The sequence below is a fragment of the Rhinopithecus roxellana genome, chromosome 12, assembly GCF_007565055.1.
Source record: "Rhinopithecus roxellana isolate Shanxi Qingling chromosome 12, ASM756505v1, whole genome shotgun sequence".
In the NCBI taxonomy this organism is placed as follows: Eukaryota; Metazoa; Chordata; class Mammalia; order Primates; family Cercopithecidae; genus Rhinopithecus; species Rhinopithecus roxellana.
This window is the reverse complement of record NC_044560.1, coordinates 76,257,632-76,276,469: the sequence shown is the minus strand read 5'-3', so window position 1 is coordinate 76,276,469 and position 18,838 is coordinate 76,257,632. Positions and strand designations below refer to the sequence as shown.

General features: G+C 41.4%; 1 protein-coding gene across 1 annotated transcript in view; it reads right to left on the bottom strand.

Annotated features, from left to right (window-relative positions):
• The window catches only part of LOC104677759 (zinc finger protein 93-like), a 159,915-nt gene extending 143,354 nt beyond the window's left edge, over positions 1–16,561 (bottom strand). The window contains exons 1-3 of the mRNA XM_030942588.1: positions 16,386–16,561; positions 1,907–2,033; positions 576–671 (exon numbers count right to left, since the gene is read on the bottom strand). Of these exons, the coding sequence (XP_030798448.1) occupies positions 576–671; positions 1,907–2,033; positions 16,386–16,388 (226 nt within the window). The 5' untranslated portion in view covers positions 16,389–16,561. The remainder of the gene's footprint in view (positions 1–575; positions 672–1,906; positions 2,034–16,385) is intronic.
• Between the last annotated feature and the right edge of the window lie 2,277 nt (positions 16,562–18,838).

Genomic DNA, 18,838 nt, shown 5'->3' with positions numbered 1-18,838 from the left:
CTCAACCTTACATGAAACTACAATAAAGTGTGAATAGCCAAAGCAATCTTGAGGAAAAAGAAAAAAGCAGAAACATATCATACGTATAATTGCAAATTATATTTAAAAACTATATAGTAATAAAAATATAATGGACGATAAAGAAAAATGAACAAAAAAAGGCAACAGAAACTACTATTTTCACACATTTCAGACCCAATGCAAAAACAGAACTAAAAAGTAGTTTTAGTTTCTCAAAATCATGCAGATATTTTTGTGTCCCCAAAACAACGGAAAAGCAGCCAGATTGTGCAATCTCTTATATGCCATAAAGAGGACTTTGGCTCTCACTGTGAACTTGAAGAAAGCTCACCAAATGAAAAGTAGAATCCTTAGCAAATTTAAAAGCATAAGACAGAAGATGTCCCTTTCTGACAACAAAATTAAAAAACAGAAACAAAAACAAAAAACAGCTGCCCAGGAACTATTTCCTTTGGAACACAGCTTCCCGAATCACATTTTAAGGACTGGCTTTCTCTTTGACCTTGGGACCTCTTACTGTGTTGTCTGTTGTATTCATTTTCACTCACACCTACCTGGGGACTTGGCTACCATCTTGTGTCTCTTTATAGTCAAAGGTTTTGTTCCTTGCTCCAGATGGGTGATCAGGTCTGGCTTAGAGACAACAATACCTGTTTTATTAAGAATAAGTAACATGAATCTTGCTCATATTCTTCAATTACAAGCTAGTAATGTGCTCAGCAAAGATGATGTGATAAAATATTCTAGTAAATTAATACCAAAATACAAATGTGTAACAGAAATTTATAGATATTTAAACAATACTTCCTATTTACCAGGTGCAGTGGCTCATGCCTGTAATCCCAGCACGTTGGGAGGCCAAAGCAGGTGGAACACAAGATTGGGGGAGGCCAAGGCGGGCGGATCACGAAGTCAGGAGTTGGAGACAAGCCTGGGAAACATGGTGAAACCCCATCTCTACTAAAAATACAAACTTAGCCGAGCATGGTTACGCATGCCTGTAGTCCCAGCTACTCGGGAGACTGAGGCAGGAGAATTGCTTGACCTGGGAGTCGGAGGTTGCAGTAAGTCAAGATCGCGCCATTGCACTCCAGCCTGGGTGACAGAGTGACTCCATCTCAAAAATAAAAATAAAAAAAGGAAAAAGAAAATACTTCCAATTTGTAGGTTTCTTAATTTTACTACCTGGTACTATGGAATCAAAAATTGGTGGTGGCCTTTAGATTTTCAGGTGGGGGCGACAATATTTTATGTCAGTAAATTTTTGTATTTACCACTTATTTAGAGTAAAAAATACAGCTCAACTCAGGAATGTGGAAAGATTGGATTAAGATGAAATATCAGTTTATGGAAACTTGAAGAGGTTTCAGGAATGTGGAAACCTCTCAACTCAGGAATGTGGAAAGATTGGATTAAGATGAAACATCTTGAAGAAAACATTTTTTTTCTTGAGACATAATCTTGCTCTGTCGTCCAGGCAGGAGTGCAATGGCGCGATCTCGGCTCACAGCAACCTCCGCATCTGGGGTTCCAGCAATTCTCCTGCCTCACCCTCCCAAGTAGCTGGGATTACAGCCACGTGCCACCATGCGTGGCTAATTTTTTGTAGTTTTAGTAGAGATGGGGTTTGACCATGTTGGCCAGGCTGGTCTCAAACTCCTGGCCTCAGGCAATCCCCCCACCCCAGCCTCCCAAAGTGCTGGGATTACAGGCCAGAAGCACTGAAGATACTCTTTTCTAAATGAACAAATTCTGAAGATTTTTTGGAAAAAATGGATCTGAAACTCCTCTATGCAAAAAGTAAATTATTAAAAAACATTCTACAAAAAAAGAGAAATAAAACCTTTCGAGTATATTATGAATTATGTATTAAAGTTATCCTCACCAAGGAAGACCAAGTTACTGTAGTTCTCTAACATCACATTCCTATATAGATTTCGCTGTGCAGTGTCCAGGCAATGCCACTCCTCCAGAGAGAATTCTATGGCCACATCTCTAAATTGCAATGGTCCCTGAAACACAAACACAGACACACATTTTTACCAAGTGGCCATGGGCAGAATTTTTATTTTGACTTAAGGTGAAATTAGAGAGCAAAGAGAAGTGGTTCTGACTTATAGGACTGACTAAAATTATCCAAAAAAATAATTTTCAACACAGAAATATTCTCTAATATATTCTCTGAGAAAAAAGGGCAGCATAAGATCCATAACATCAGTTCATATATGATATTTTTCTAGATAATAAAGTATAAAATTAAGGGCATGAACATGTACATTTTTGAGTGCTATATTTACATCATACAGAATGAGATGTGAATATTTTTCATATGGAGAAGACATTGAGTTAGAAGGCACCTCTCAAATTTTAATATGTACAATAAGCTGAAGACTTTGTTATGTGGGGTTTCTTCCCCAGAAGATCCGGAATGAAGTCTGATTTTTTGAATTTGTAAGAAACTCACCAATAATGTCAATGTTTTTGGCCCAAGAAGGATATTTTGTCAAACACCTAGTAAGTGGGAGAGCCTGTGTTTTTCCAAGTTTTTCTGGCCTATAAACAAAGACAACAGCCTTCATTTTCCATAGAAAATTATGTAGGAAAAAAAAGAAAAAAGGACAACTACCAGATTAAATGTGATGGTTTATGCAAATCTGTTGCATAAGGATGCTTAATAATGAAGAGAAGAATAATTAACTATAGTGGAAAAAATCTGTCACAGAGCTACTTCACCAAGTGAATCATTAACCATTAACTGCACTAGGACAAATGGACAAATTTTTATGATGTGTTAATGCATACAGAAGAACACAGCATCACTATTGAAATATTCCTCCCAAACAACATAAATTATCATCTGAATTTACATCAGTTTTATGGAAACTTCAAAATACTGTTAACTCCTACGTTCTGTAATTTTTAGTAGTAATTTTAAGTAGGCTTCATTTAGCACCCTAGAGAGCAGGTATCTCCTAATAACTTTTTTCCAGAACTTTCTGGGTAATAAATTCCATCCTATTTAAATAAGCATTTTCTGAATCCTGTTCTGCATACAGCTAATGGAACACACAAATGGAGGCTTTTACTTTACCATCTTTACTAAGGATCACATTTTCCCCAATATAAATCTTGAGTATCCACATCTTTCCATGTTCAACAGCCACAAAGGGAATATTTTTAATATTGTGGATCATAAATTCTTGCTGAGAATTCTGCATGGCATATAAGAAGCTATTACATATAGAATGTACAGAAGTCTGTGGGATATATAAAAGAAATATTTTTCAAAGACCCTTGACTATCATAGGAATTTTAAGAAATAATTAAATCAAACTCAGGGAGGAAAAACACAAGTAAAGAAGTAAAGGTTTGTGAGTACTAAACGCATGGCAGTCCAGGAGGCAGAGTGGACACAGCTCTTCATCTGACACATGTTTACTTGAAGAAAAGCCATTTTTTTTCTTTCTCCTCCTTCTCTGGAGCTTTCTTCTCAGATGAGATTCTCTGTACAAATTACAACTGCATCTGGAGAATATGCCTTTAAAAGTGTACCACATGTTTACCTCCTAGCATGACATCATCTAGCAGAAAAAGACAGAAAAAGCCACCCATTTCTGCCCTTTAAAACAGAAGAGATTCAGGAACAATGAGCTGCTCCATGAAGATGCAAATATAAGTTTCTCCTTTCCTGTCCTCAGGTGCCCTCCCCACAATGACCTGTACCCTACCAAACCTAAATAGAACAGGCCCTGTGACCACCCTCTAGTGCAAAGGTGGAACTTAACTCTCATGAATGTATTTTGAAGCCTGGGCACAAGAGATTTCTGCATATCAGCCATGTGATCCTAATGAGAAGCCTGGGCTGATAAACACTAAGCTAAGCATTGCCTCTTAAGCTTTAATGAGCTTATAAATCACTTGATAAATGTGGCCGCACATTCTGTAATGCGATTCTGCATGTTTGAAAGGGGTTTATGAATGAGTGTTTTAAACAAGTCCCCTGTCAATGCTGATGTTGCTTCCCCCTGGCTCATTATTAGCATTGGTTAGAGAAAGCAGGAACAGCACAGGGTACCTTACACTTAGCACTCTTGCCATAACCAAATACTTCTAGTACAAATAAGGACAGCCCATTTCTATTTAAAAGTTTTATATTTTTTGCTGGCTCTTTAAAATTTACAGAGGAAACAGAAGGCAGCAATATCTGAATAAGTATGTATTTAAAAAACAACATGTACACATGTACTAATGCAATGTTTATTAAGTAGGCACTATGTGCTCAAGAGTATGATACACAGCACTGTGCTGGGCATAACACATTATGTGATTTAATTCTCTTAACACTCTGGGAGCTGGTACTCAGGGTTTCATAATTTTCAGGATTTAGATAAAGGGCCCAGCATTTTTATTTTTTCTTCTGTTTCTCTGTCATCGATTTTTTTTTAAATTGTATAGAATAAAAGCTAAATATAGACAGATGAAAGAGATATAGAAGAGTTTAATGTAACATAGAGAAAATTTCATTCTGTTTATATTTACTTTTTTTGACTTGTGTAGCAACTACCAGATCTGCAGGAATAGAAAACAAGTTGCTAAATAGAATGTCTCTGCACTGGTTTTAATAAAAACTTAAAAACAAAGACCGTACAATACATACTTTATTTTTCCCATTTATCTGCTTTTGAATTTCAGGAAATTGTGAGCACCAGCTCTAGAAAGGCAGCAGGATTCAGCAGCCAAAACTCTGATCTCCTCTAATGAGTTCTGTGAGGCAATACTCCAGGGTAAGTTCAGACCTAACTAAGGCCTCCAAAAAGGATGAATCTGAACACATCTGGGGCAGGGTGGGAACCCTTTGTATAATTCTGTTCTCTATGCAACTAGGGTACTTCCTCTTGTTTCTAAGCTTACCTAAAAGAAACTTAAATCCCAAAGTCTCTATAGATTTTATCATTTCTAGTCACTGCCCTGACAATTTTATACTATATATTAATATGCAATTTAAACAAATCCCTTAAGGTTTTCTAGGGTAATTTTATTAGAAAATAAAACTATCTACAGTTAGCAAGGTAAAAGAAATAGAAAATATATGGCCAAGTGCAGTGGCTCACGCTTGTAATCTCAAGACTTTGGGAGGCTGAGGCGGGTGCAGAACGAGGTCAGCAGTTAAAGACCAGCCTGATCAAGATGATGAAACCCGGCCTCTAGTAAAAATACAAAAATTAGCTGGGCACAGTGGCAGGCACCTATAATCCCAGCTACTCGGGAGGCTGAGGAGGGAAAGTCACTTGAACCCCGGCGACAGAGTTTGCAGTGAGCTGAGATCATGCCACTGCACTCCAGACCGGGTGACAGAGTGAAACACCATCTCAAAAAAAAAAAAATAATAATTTATAACAATTCTTTTGTTCATAAATCTCCCCTCAGGTGTAGACATCAGAAGTCACAACAATATAAAGAAAGTGGTCTAAATAAGGCCCAAGGTTTTTTGACACATCTATTTATTACACCAACCATATGATGCATAATTCAATTATTTATCCATTTGCTAGTCTAGACTAAAAGTTTCTGGACTGTAGGAAATATGACTGCTTCATGTATTTTTTTAATGCCCATATGAAGTGGAAGTAACTAGTTTATCTATCTGGGTCTCCAGATCTTCTCCCTATTATCCAAGTACCAGGAAACTGGAGAAACTCTCATCTGGATACCAACCAAAGATATCTCTTATATGAGGGAATGAACAAACACAGAATGACTCATTTCTCCTACACTGAGACAGAAGCAGAATTAACCACTCTTGTCAGCCTGACACAATTCTGCTCTGGACATCCTCAAATGCCTCAAAGACACCTGGGTGATTGTGAGAGAATTCCCATTGACCTGGGCCTCATGGCCCAGTGATAAGCCAGGCTGGAGAGACTCAGGCTAACTCTAAATAGAAAATGGAACTGCCCTGGTAGAGCTCCAGAACATGGACCACCCATTCTGATTTCCTAGCTCTTGGGTAAGAGAAAGAGCAAAAATACTCTACTCTAGTATTACATTTTACAGCTAAATATAATTGTGGTCATGACTCTGGATACTTTGTGGCCTCCCTCTCTCACTCCTAAGATGCTTATTTACACTTACAGATTCTGCCATCAGATTCTATTTTCTCCTGGAGCCCCTCACAAGACTGTAGTAGGCCAATGAACAAGATGTGAAAAATCTCAAAGAGCCACACTCCCAAATAGGGGCTGTAAGATGTCTATGTTTACATTTCACAATGCAGAAAATGACTTTTGTTCATTTTCTGTACATTCTCAATCCAAATTCCAGTCCTTTCCTTTAAATCCCAGGCAGAAGCCAGACCTTATCTGCAGATTCCAGGTAGGATCCACCTGGCTCTGCATCCTTTGGTGTTACAGCAAGTGGATTACAATCAAAGGAGAGATCCCCTCATAGAGGATACTCTCGCACACGCTAAATGGTAAGTCTACATTTTTTTAAAAAGCTGATAGAACATGAATATAAGTAGACAGTTTACTTGGGTCAAGCTTAAGGATTATAACCTGGGAGCAAAGATTCAAGTTGCCTGGAATCTACATTTTGATTACCATCAGTTACAAGATGATTTGTAAGGACAAGAAGACAGGGACAGAGAGTGGGCTGATACAAAGCCGATTGTCAGGAATTTTTATTTATTTACAGAACATCGATTATTGATTACATATATATCATTATGATTTAGGGTATGGGATACAGTGTCTAATGTGGCATTATTAGTTTAATTTATAGCTACCTGTGGCAATCATGAACAGTTTCAAGAGATGAATACATAGTTCAAAGAGGGGAGAAAGACATAACAGTCCTTTTTTTTTTTTTTTTTGAGACTGAGTCTCGCTCTGTTGCCCAGACTGGAGTGCAATGGTGCAATCTCAGCTCACTGCAGGCTCCGCCTCCTGAGTTCATGCCATTCTCCTGCCTCAGCCTCCTGAGTAGCTGGGATGACAGGCGCCCACCATCACGCCTGCTTAATTTTCTGTATTTTTAGTAGAGACGGGGTTTCACCGTGTTAGCCAGGATAGTCTCAGTCTCCTGACCTCATGATCCACATGCCTCGGCCTCCCAAAATGTTGGAAATACAGGCATAAGCCACCGCACCCAGCCAGTACTTTCATTTTAATGTCTCTCTGAGTTTGATAACCAAAAGGACTTGCATTTCTTAAACTATTTTTTCCTCAAATCTCAAGACCTGGATTCAAACTTTGGAGCTTCAAGTTTAGGGTCTGAATGGCTGCAGTAGCCACAGGTGTTTACCTGTAGATTTGTGAGCTTTTAGCAAGAGAAGGAAGGGGAAAGTGGAGATTCTCATGTCTACATGTCTATTCAGTGCACACATATTACTCTGATTGGGTTTCTGGGCTCTGTAGTTTCTGAATCAGTTTCAAATCAGAAGATACAAGAGTCACTGAAAAATGTAAAATGATTAATTGCTGCTCTGTGAAGTTTGTAGAAATTGGGTCTAGCCTCTCTAGAAGTGACGGTAGAGGACTATCAATACCAAATAGGCAGAGACAAAATTCCATGTGCATATTTAAGGGACAGCATTCACTTTGCTGCACAAGTGTGAGTTGACTCAAAGTCTGAGAGGGAAAGTCCCCTCTACAGTAAATTCTGGTTGGTACCTTATGTGTTTATATCATGTCTGGTAATTCTAGAATCTGTGTGGAAACAATAGTTAAAAGAAAAATTTTCTCTATTTTCAGAGAAACTCCACAATAGAGCAGAAAGAAAATGGTTTTATTACACAATTACACTTGAATGTGACACACATCATCGTCAATCTGCTTAAAGACTGCAAAGTCAGAAAGACGGTCATCATAATTAGTCCACAAGTAGAAGAATTTCCAGCACCATGTCATACATAGTTCATCCTAAATTCACCTGGAGATTGAAGAGGTCATCTCTGTATGCTAATTGCTTATATTCAATGACAAATAAACTTTTCACATATTCATAAAAGCAGGTAGTTTAGTAGCTTGAAGCCAGGTGCCTGCTGAAGCTAGGCTTTCACTTTACTACAAAAATGGATGAATAGTGTTCTACCTTTTTGGCTATTTACATTTTAGACCAGTGGCTCTGTACTCCCTGGCACTGGGCTACAGCACTCCTGCTTGCTTTCTCCTGAGTTCTAGTGTCCTCTCTTTACCACTACCATCTGCCACTGAGGCACAGCCCAGAGCACAGCTCTCATTTTATGTGAACCCCATTTGCCACAACAGCATTCTAGTGTCACATCAGAGAGTGATGTCTGAGCTGCAGGAGGAGAGCCTGCAGGCGTCGTGGATAGAATTTCACCTTAACAATAACCAGAATGTGAGCAGTGTTTCAGCCTCAGTTTCTACTTATAATGGCGACATGAAAAAATACTTCTGAATGGCGCAAGCAAAAATACTTCTGAATTTTCAGCATGAGTCCAGATAGAGATAGCTCCAAAAGTTCTCACTGTGACAGCCCACATCATTCAGACACCGTGGGATACTAATAGGTTTCTGAAACAGACACCCAAAGCATTAGGGAGAAAATCAGATCTCCATCTGAGCAAGATTTTGAGAGAAAAAAGTTAAAAAGATCTTAAGAAAAAGCTCAGGTTAGATATAAGATTGATCATCAGTCAGAAAATATTCCCCTAAAAGCAATTTCTTTCTAAACACCCAAAGTGCACAGCTACTCTCAGTATGAGAAACATGAGCATTATGAAGAGGGCATATTTTCAGAAAAATTTCATAAAGTTTCTTTTCCATCTCTGCTGCTGTCTCATTTTCTAGCCATTGAATGGGGGTTCCATATGGAAATCATCTGTCAACTTCCAACACTTTCTGATGAAGAAATAGAATCGGACTGTGTTCATATAGTGGAATATATTAGATTCTTGCAACACAGTTAACTGAAGAACTATTATGGTTCTTAGTGGTCACATCAGTTGTCTTTATTTGTCCTGTAAGAGCAGCATTCCAATTTAGTGAAATAAAAGATACTAAAACTGTGTTTACTCATAATTATCCCTATTGAATAAAGTAATAAACATGTCAAACTAATATCTGCTCTAACAGTTTGGTAGTAAATTTTCTTTGGATATTAGATATAAATAAGTATGAATATTTTAATGTAGTAGTAGTAATGTATGTAGCATTTTTAAAAATTGCAACTGGCCGGGCGCGGTGGCTCAAGCCTGTAATCCCAGCACTTTGGGAGGCCGAGACGGGCGGATCACAAGGTCAGGAGATCGAGACCATCCTGGCTAACACGGTGAAACCCCGTCTCTACTAAAAACTACAAAAAAAACTAGCCGGGCGACGTGGCGGCGCCTGTAGTCCCAGCTACTCGGGGAGGCTGAGACAAAATTGCAACTAAATTTCAGTTAAAACACTTTCTATTTCAAAAGTATAAATAACAATATTAAAATAACCATTTAAGTGATTTATTCAAAGTATTGTGGCTTTATATTCATACTATTGTTTACTGTTTATGGCTCACGCCTGTAATTCCAGCACGTTGGAAGGCTGTGGCAGGTCATCACCTGAGGTCAGGAGTTCAAGATCAAGCTGGTGAACATGGTAAGACCCCATCTCTGCTAAAAATACAAAAACTTAGCCAGGTGTGGTGATGCATGTAATCCCAGTTATTTGGGAGGCTAAAGCAAGAGAATCACTTGAACCCGAGAAGGAGCAGTTGCAATGAGCTGAGATCATGCCACTGCACTCCAGCCTGGGCAACAGAGTGAGATTCCATCTCAAAAAAAAGAGAAAATGCTGTTTAATTTATATGAATGCAGGTTGTCTGCAAACACTACACATAACTATGCTAATTGTTCTGAAGTAATAAATAGAAAGCAAGCTACAACTACAGACTCCACTGTTCAGTTTACGCACTGAATTGTTCTTGCTTTTGCAGTATAAGCACTTCAGTCTGCAAACATTGGATAATTAACTTGAATAATCAGGTTTCTGTCAATGGAACTTAGTATCTTTTAGTCTTTATCATTCGGTAGTGCTATATTTAATCCTATTCTTGTGCTAAGCTTCTGTGTGCTCTCAAATTGAGCTTTTATCTAAACAAATCTGTGTCTACTTTAAAGGACTAAAACTGGAAAAAATAAACTTCTCAGAAGCCAAAACAAAGCAATAAATCTGAAGTACTAGATAAAAACAATCTGGAGTCAGAAAAAAATTACAAAAAGTTCATTTAGCTGTTAATATGATTTACATATATTTTTTTAAAAGCAGAGAAAAACATCTACATATAATCTAAAACCCTAAAGAAAAGAGAGAATAGCAAAATATTCTTTTGGAACTTTTTTTTTTGAGACGGAGTCTCGCTCTGTCACCCAGGCTGGAGTGCAGTGGCCGGATCTCAGCTCACTGCAAGCTCCGCCTCCCGGGTTCACACCATTCTCCTGCCTCGGCCTCCCGAGTAGCTGGGACTGCAGGCGGCCGCCACTCGCCTGGCTAGTTTTTTGTATTTTTTAGTAGAGACAGGGTTTCACCGTGTTAGCCAGGATGGTCTCGATCTCCTGACCTCGTGATCCGCCTGTCTCGGCCTCCCAAAGTGCTGGGATTACAGGTTTGAGCCACCGCACCCGGCCTTCTTTTGGAACTTTTTAAAGAATTTTTGAACTCTTGGACACCTGAATTTTGCACAATAGATGCAATTGAAAGAATGTTTATGGGGGAAAAAGCAGAAGAGAGAAAGGTGTTATAAAAAAATCCATGAGTGCACAAGACCAATGCAACAGAATAGAGAGCCCAGAAATAATGCCACCCTCCTACAACCATCAGATTTTTGCCAGAGCTAACAAGAGAAATGTGGGAAGAGTTATTTATTTCGTAAATGGTGCTGGCGTAACTACTTAGCACTATGTAGAAGACTGAAACTGGACCCCTTCATTACACCATATACAAAAATCAACTCAAAACAAATTAAACACTTAAATGAAAAACTTAAAATTATAAGAAACCCTGCAAGATAACTAGGAAATACCATTCTAGACACAGAAATTGGCAAAGACTTCATGATGAAGCTATGAAAAGCAACTACAACAAAAGCAAAAATTGACAAATGGGACCTATTTAAACTAGAGAAGTTTTCACAGCAAAGGAAACTGAGTAAACAGACAATCTACTGAATAAAAGAAAATATTTGCAAACTTTGCCTCTGACAAAGGTTTAATATCCAGAATTTATTAAGAACTTAAACAATTTTACAAGAAAAAAACCAAACAACCTCATTAAAAAGTAAACAAAAAAACACAAACAAATGCTTTTCAAAAGCAGGCATACATGTGACTAACAAGCATATGAAACAAAGTTCATCACTAATCATTAGAGAAATTAAAGAAAAACCACAATGAGATACCACCTCACACCAGTCAGAATGGCTATTTTTAAAAAGTCAAAAAATAACATGCTGGCAAGGTTGCAGAGAAAGGAGATGCTTCTACTCTCCTGGTAGGAGTGTAAATTAGTTCAACAACTATATAAAAAGCAGTGTAGGCGATTCCTCACAGAACTAAAAACAGAATTATCATTTGACTTAGGAACCTTATAATTGGGTATATACCCAAACAAATATAAATTACTATAAAGACACATCCACATGCATGTTCACTGCAGCACTATTCAAAACAGCAAAGACATGGACAGGCCATAAATGCCTATCAATGGTAGAATGGATAAAGAAAATATGGTATGGTTAGATGCGGTGGCTCATACCTGTAATCCCAGCACTTTGGAAGGTGGACGCTGAGGTTGGTGGATCGCCTGAGAAGTTTGAGACCAGCCTGGCAACACGGCAAAATTCTGTCTCCACAGAAAATCAAAAAAAAAAAAAAAAAAAAAGAAAGAAAGAAAGAAAAACTGGCCAGGTGTGGTTATGCATACATGTAGTTTCAGCTACTTGGGAGGATGAGGTAGGAGAGAATTCCTTGAGCCTGGGAGGCTGAGGCTAAAGTAAGCCAATATTATGCCATGGCACTCGAGCGTGGGCCATAAGTGAGATCCTGTCTCCAAAAATAAAGTAAAAGATTTAGTAAAAACAAAATATGGTATATAAACATCATGGAATACTTTGTGGCCATTAAAAAAAGAAGATCATGTTCTTTGTAATAACATTGATGAAACTGGAGGCCATTATTCTTAGAAAACTAATGCAGAAACAGAAAACCAAAGGCATGTTGTTATTTACAAGTAAGAGTTAAATAATAAGAACACATAAACACAAAGAGAAAACAACAGACACTGAGGCCTAGTTCAGGGTGGAGGGTGGGAGGAATAAGAGGATCAGAAAATATACCTGTTTGGTGCTATGTTTACTACCTCAGTGACAAAATAATCTGCACACCAAATCCCAATAACCTAATTTTAGCTGCATAACACGTGTGCACCCCAAACCAAAAATAAAAGCTAAAAGAAAAACAATAAATCCCTGAGTAGGAGAGAGCGCAATGTAGGTGAAAGGACTGATTTTTGCTACAGACAGTGACCCAGGAAGGGCTGCACTCTGATTTATTTCTGTGTGAATACAGGAACATGAGATTATGAACAGGTGGTCCAGACCCTAGGTTGGTGGAGAAAACAGGTTGCTGCTGCAGATTCAGTGTCTGGGGGTTGGGATATGCCAGGGGACTTGTAGACACTTGCGGGTTCTTCACAAAAAACACAGATCAAAAATGCCACAGTGAAGCTTCTTTTCTCTACGTTTTCAGTCATCTGTCACCCTGGGAGAAGACCTGGAATTGCAGGACAAAGGGCAGTGCGACCACCTGTGTACAGGAGAGCAGAGCCTCCCATTCCCAAACACCCAGAGTTTTATTCCAGGCCAGACCTCCGTGATATCATTTTTCTGGCACCAAATCTGTAGTTTGATGAACATCAAACAATTCTCCAACACCAACTCATTGTCTAAAATTGGAATTCTGACACCACCCAGAGTCAGCACAAACCCTGATTCAGGGCTTGGTCCCACAACACTGTCCTCACTGCAGATGCCAGCAACAAACCCCATGGGCCCATCTACGCTTCTGAGCTACTGTTTAAAAATTGGGGTCTATCACCTCCGTGATATTCAATAATTTGGTAGAGCTACTCACAGAACTCAGCAAAACACTGTAGTTATGTTTACTGGTTTCATATATAAGATGCAGCCCAGGAAAAGCCAAATGGAAGAAATGCATAGAACAAAGAAAAGACATAGGGAAAGATGAAACACATAGATAATCCTAAAAAATATTTATGATTAATAAAATTCTCCAAGTTTTGTGTGCTCCAGAAACAGTTTATAGAAATACTCTTCCCCTTATGACTTAGATAGTGCTCTCTTTTCTTACCTATCACACAGCCAGACACACACTCTGCACATTTCCTCCTATTTCTTATTTTAAAAAATCAGCTGAATTTGTCTTCAGTGGTCAAAATAAAATATTTCCCTTTTTTTTTTTTTTTTTTTTTGAGCCAGAATCTCGCTCTGTTGCCCAGGCTGGAATGCAGGGGCACAATCTCGGCTCACTGCAACCTCTGCCTGCAGGGTTCAAGCAATTCTCCTGCCTCCACCTCCCAAGTTTCTAGGATTACAGGGGCACCCGCCACCACGCTCGGCTAGTTTTTGTATTTGTAGTAGACACAGGGTTCTGCCATGTTGGCCAGGCTGGTCTCCAACTCCTGACTTCAGGTGATCCGCCTGCCTCTGCCTCCCAAAGTGCCTGGATTGGAGGCGTGAACCACGGCTTGCGCCTGATCTGAAGTAAAATTTTTTTTGTTTTCTTCTTTGCTTGTTTTGAGATAGAGTCTCGCTCTGTCTCCAGGATGGAGTGCCGTTCTGTCTCCAGGATGGAGTGCGGTGGCTTGATCTGGCTCACTCCTAAGAACATGATTTCAGGGTAAGACATTCTCTGATGTAAAATCTGACTTTTTCACCCTCCATTTGCTATTCTCCTCCCACCTCCTTTCTAATCTAGTTTGCTCCTCCCTAGGGAGAATAGCCCTTTTCTGCCTACATTTTTGCAAGCCATAAAGATCTTTTTTTTTTTTTTTTTTTTTTTTTTTGAGACAGAGTCTCGCTCTGTCGCCCAGGCTGGAGTGCAGTGGCCGGATCTCAGCTCACTGCAAGCTCCGCCTCCCGGGTTCACGCTATTCTCCTGCCTCAGCCTCCGGAGTAGCTGGGACTACAGGCGCCCACCACCTTGCCCGGCTAGTTTTTTTGTATTTTTTTTAGTAGACACGGGGTTTCACCGTGTTAGCCAGGATGGTCTCGATCTCCTGACCTCGTGATCCACCCGTCTCGGCCTCCCAAAGTGCTGGGATTACAGGCTTGAGCCACCGCGCCAGGCCAAGCCATAAAGATCTTATAGTTAGTTGGTACTTCCTCCTGTTGTAATACTTTTTTGAAATTCATTTTTAACATAAATTTAACGTTTTTATTTTACACAGTCTAAAATGTTCCTCAAAACAGTAACAACTTAATCATCGGTAAGATCCTCCCAAAGGCCAGGCATGGTGGCTCAGGCCTGTAATCCCAGCACTTTGGGAGGCCGAGGCGAGTGGATCACGAGGTCAGCATAGACCATCCTGGCTAACACAGTGAAACCCCGTCTCTACTAAAAAAAATTTTAAAAATTAGCCGGGCGTGGTGGTGGGTGCCTGTAGTTCCAGCTACTCCACAGGAGAATGGCGTGAATCCGGGAGGCGGAGCTTGCAGTGAGCTTACTCCAGCCTGGGCGACAGGGGACCTCTCAAAAAAAAAAAAAAAAGATCCTTCCAGTTTCCTTTCATCTTAACCTTAACTGCATCTGCTTGTGGAGCCCCAGCTTTTTAGGCTCTGTAGCTTCTCTCAGAATAACACGTCTGTAATCCCAGCACTTCGGGAGGTCAAGGCGGGCAGATCACTTGAGGTCGGGAGTTCGAGACCAACCTGACCAACAAGGAGAAAACCTGTCTCTACTGAAAATACAAAATTAGCCAGGCATGATGGTGCATGCCTGTAATCCCAGCTACTTTAGAGGCTGAGGCAGGAGAATCACTTGAACCCAGGAGGCGGAGGTTTCAGTGAGCCATGGTCGCGCCATTGCACTCCACCTGGGCGACAAGAGCAAAACGCAAAACTCTGTCCAAAAAAAAAAAAAAAAAAAAAAAACCCCTCCTGTTTCAGGCTTAATATTAGCCTTAGCTTGGAGCCACTAGGTTCAAGCTTTGTCATGTCAGAGTTATTCACTTGGTTTTTGAAACTCAGTGTTTGAAAAATCCGTGAAATTACTTAAACACAGTTTTACATAAGGGAAGGGCATTTTAAGATGTCTTTTTTTTTTTTTTTTTTTAGACGGAGTCTCACTCTGTCACCAAGGCTGGAGTACAATGGCAAGATATAGGCTAACTGCACCCCGCCTCCCAGGTTCAAGCAAGTCTAGTGCCTCAGCCTCCCAAGTAGCTGGGATTACTAAAGGCGCCTGCCACCAACCCCGGCTACTTTTTGTATTTTTAGTAGAGACGGGGATTCATCATGTTGGCCAAGCTGGCCTAGAACGCCTGATCTTGTGATCCATCCGCCACAGCCTCACAAAGTGCTAGGATTACAGGCATGAGCTACCGCGCTGGGCTAGGAAAGGGTATTTAACCCTAAGGCAGTTCCTATTTTTGTGTCCTTCCCATATAGGCTGGGGTCGGACCGCACAATCTAAGCTGATCCCGGTTGGGCTAGACACAAACTTTTCCCAAATAGGATAAACGCGCGATGTTTTGAGAAAAGGAGAAGGCGGAAAAAGAGGTAGGGGTGATTTACAATTTTTACAACTTATGACCAGGAAGTTGAGTCTTTGAAGAGGAGCTTAGTTTGTCCTAACAACTCCTTACCTCAAGTGATCCGCCTGCCTCGGCCTCCCAAAGTGCTGGGATTACCGGAATGAGCCACCGCGCCCAGCCCCATATGTTTTTTATAGAAAAGAGAAACTGTGAACCCAAGGCACCAAAGCTCTTCCCATTCGTGAACCCCCACTCCGAGTCAGGATTCTCCCCTGAGGACTCTTCCCGTAGTCCCTGCACAATCTGGGAGAGAAGCGGCACTGCGGAGGCAGAGCTGCCCAGAGAGGGGTCCAGGTCAGGGCACAGTCACCGCGCAGTGAAGAGACAGGACGCCTGGGGGCTGGGCTGTCCGCGCAGCCGCCATCTTTTGGCTGAAGGGAACCGAGGCCCAGCTGGGCAAGGAGAACTCCGGGCGCAAATTGTGGAGCTGACTAAGGGGATACCTGAGTCCCTGAGTCCCGCCACCGTCACTTTCCACCGGTTCCAACCAGCCGCTGCCCTTCGCTTGGGATGTCCGACCGGCACTCTCACCATTTCTAGGCTTCCAGGGGTCCTGGTGTCTTAGCTGTGGATCTCACAATACCTGCAGGTCACCGGGCCACAGAGGCTGGGCCTTTAGCAGTACAGGACACAGAACAGTGAAGAGGAGACCTGGAGCTCCGGCTGCACTGAGAGACAAAGGACCCACCAAACCAGAAACCGCCCTGTTCGCTCCGGCTGCGTGCCTCATTGGACGTTTCTAGCCCAGCGTCCCTGATTGGATAATGCTTAAGGCCCCGCCCTCTCAGGCCCTGAGTGACAGAAGATGTGATCAGATGCTGGGCTGTTCGCTCAGGCTGCGTGCCTGTTTGGACAGTTCCAGCCCAGCGTCCCTGATTGGATAATGCTTAAGGCTCTGCCCCCTCAGGCCCTGAGTGACAGAAGATGTGATCAGATGCTGGGCTGAGTGAAAAAAAGTAACAGCATAAGTTGCAGCCTTTTCAGCCAGGGCTTCCTTTCTGAGCTGAGCCAGGTCCACCCCAGAGCATGGGAAAATTCTATCTCTTTTTTACTCTCTCTCTTTTTGAATGTATTGAGAAGGTGAACAGAAGTATTTTGTTGTCATATTAATAATACTGTTTGTCTTAATTTAATTTAATGTAACTTAGGAGAGCTAAGTAATTAAACATGAGGCCAAAGTACATAAGAAAGCAGCAGACTTTTATTGCAAATATGCACACACTCTCTCGGGTGAGGTTCTCTGGTCCTCAAGCGTGGGGGAACCAGGGAAGTCCAGCCGGGGCTCTCTGGTGAGGTTCCCCAGTCCACGAATACGGCGGAAGAACTCACCCCGTATCCTGCCTCCTGCCAGCAGCGGACTTTTATGCATTGGTACTGGAAGGGGGCGGGCAGTGAGCGGGATAAGGGCGTGATAGGGGCGTTCCCCAGGTGCGGCCAGGTAAGTCTGGGTCTCTTCGGATTGATGTCACCTGGCGCATGCTCGGTTGCTCTGCATCTTCCCAGGCCGCGGGCTGCATTTTCCCGCACCCCCGTCCCGCACCCCCGGAAAGTTGGTGAGGAAGAACCTGGAAGCAACAGGGGCGGTGCCTTCCTGTTTACCTTCCTCCATCTTGTCCCTTCTCCCTCACCCAAACACTGTTGGAAGTAAAATATACGGTGGCACAAAGTGAAACCAGTACTCAGGCAAAAGTTTTTTTAGTAAGGCAATTTACTTCTGCAGAATATTTTTGTTTGCGTTAATCACGATTCGCAAGAGCACCCTCAACAAAGGAGGGAAGGGTTTTTTTTTAATGTAAATTCTCTACATCTGTGTTACTGCCCCATGGGCTGGGGTTGGACCGCGCAATCTAAACTGACCCAATTGGCTATTTGTAAATATTTTTCCAAATAAGGAAGGGAAGGGGCATGTATAAGTCACAGTGCTAGGACGTTTGGTTCTGAAGGGTGGAAAGGGTGCAGCGTGAGTAATAAAGGGAACAGATGTGAGTTATTGATTAGAGCTGATGGGAAGCAAGGTTGTTACAGTAACTAGGGGCAAGGAGGCATGAAGAACAAGAAAGTTGAGTCTGAGAACAAAGAACAAGAAAGTTAACAGACTAAACCTTTGAAGAGGAATTTTATTGTATTTTACAATTTCCCCCTTTTAATTTTTATAATTAAAAAAACAACTTTTTTTTTCGAGATGGAGTTTTGCTCTTGTTGCCCAGGCTGGAGTGCAGTGGCACGATCTCGGCTCACTACAACATTTGCCTCCCAGATTCAAGCAATTCTGCCTCAGCCTCCGCAGTAGCTGGGAGTACAGGCATGGGCCACCACGCCCAGCTAATTTTGTATTTTTAGTATAGACGGGGTTTCTTCATATTTGTCAGGCTGGTCTCTACCTTCTGACCTCAGGTGATCCACCCGCATCGCCCTCCCAAAGTGCTGGGATTACAGGCGTGAGCCACCGCAACCGCACACTTTTTAAAACTTTTTTTTTTTTTTTTTTTTTTTTTAAGACGGAGTCTTGCTCTGTTGCTCAGGATGGAGTGCATTGGCGCTATCTCGGTTCACTGCAGGCTCCCTCTCCCGGGTTCAGGCCACTCTCCTGCCTCAGCCCCCCTAGTAGCTGGAACTACAGGCGCCCGCCACCTCGTCCGGCTAGTTTTTTGTATTTTTTTAGTAGAGACGGGGTTTCACCATGTTAGCCAGGATGTTCTCCATCTTCTGACGTCATGATCCGCCCACCTCGGCCTCCCAAAGTGCTGGGATTACAGGCTTAAGCCACCGCGCCCGGCCTTTTTAAAACTTTTTAAACATACCTTTGCTTTGTTGTTTGACTTGATCTTTTCAAAGGACAAGTTTTTCTGAATAAGGTGGAGGAGAACTAAGGGAGGTTTTAGTAAGCGTTCTTTTTATAAGTCTTTGTACTAGCCCACAGATGCATGGTACAACACAACACCCAACAAGAATTAGTAAACCTATTACAACTATAAGAGAAGTAA